The 818-nt window shown below is 36.7% G+C and overlaps 1 protein-coding gene across 1 annotated transcript; it reads right to left on the bottom strand.

Annotated features, from left to right (window-relative positions):
• Positions 1-83: 83 nt before the first annotated feature.
• On the bottom strand, positions 84-811 carry LOC104992167 (A-kinase anchor protein 9-like). The gene is made up of 2 exons (XM_010844960.1): positions 708-811; positions 84-493 (listed from the first exon to the last, which is right to left on the bottom strand). Exons 1-2 carry the CDS (start codon positions 786-788, stop codon positions 269-271), a joined length of 306 nt encoding a protein of 101 aa, XP_010843262.1. The 5' UTR covers positions 789-811; the 3' UTR covers positions 84-268.
• Between the last annotated feature and the right edge of the window lie 7 nt (positions 812-818).

Below are 818 nucleotides of genomic sequence, written 5' to 3'. Positions count from 1 at the left end.
AAAGGGCAAAAAGTCAAAACGTATCAACTCAAGCAGCAGTGTTACTAACACAAACATTACAGGTCAGGTGATGCCGCTTCACCTCTTCTTCCTCCTTTACATTAACTGTTCTCTTTGCCTGAGTCAGGGTGTTAGGAGGACTGTTTTCAGGTCTATGAGTTCTGTTAAAGATAACCTTCTAATGTAAACATGCATTAACTTTAAAACTTCTCTAGCTACTACTGAGGGACAGACTGCCCAGCCTGCCTAAGAATGCCATTTCTAAAAGTTAGGCAGAAAATTCTAACCTGTTGGAGGCTTTCTGGGCTAGATGTTGTAGTTTTGAAGCCACACACTGAAGTTTTTGTCTGATTATTTCCAATTCATGATGATAGCCAGTTCCTCCTCCGTTCATTTCGATCATTTTAGGATAGCTTGATTCCTTTGTCTCTCCCATTTTCTGCTGAAGAACCCAATTTCTGGTTCGATCATTGGTTAAACTCCAAGCGGTTGGCTAGAAATTTTGGACAGAAAAAGAAAAACGAAAATTGTACCACAAATAGCACATCACATTCTTTCTTAAGAGAACACAATTACTGTTTATATTCCAAATAAACTTCTATAGATTTTTAAATGATTGTACATCATTTAATCCAGTATCAAAATTATATGATCACAGGACTGCAATATTCTTCTAAAAGATATTTTAAAACAAAATGTCAATTTACCTCATTAAGATTCTGATACAGAATTCTTCTACTTTCTCGTTCTTCTTCTCGTTCTAGTTCTTGCTTCTGGAATTCCTGCATAATTCCTTGCAGTCGTTTTCCTTCCAGGTC

Source organism: Bison bison, unplaced genomic scaffold (assembly GCF_000754665.1).
Source record: "Bison bison bison isolate TAMUID 2011002044 unplaced genomic scaffold, Bison_UMD1.0 scf7180017487409, whole genome shotgun sequence".
NCBI lineage: Eukaryota > Metazoa > Chordata > Mammalia > Artiodactyla > Bovidae > Bison > Bison bison.
This window is presented reverse-complemented; position numbering and strand designations above follow the sequence as displayed.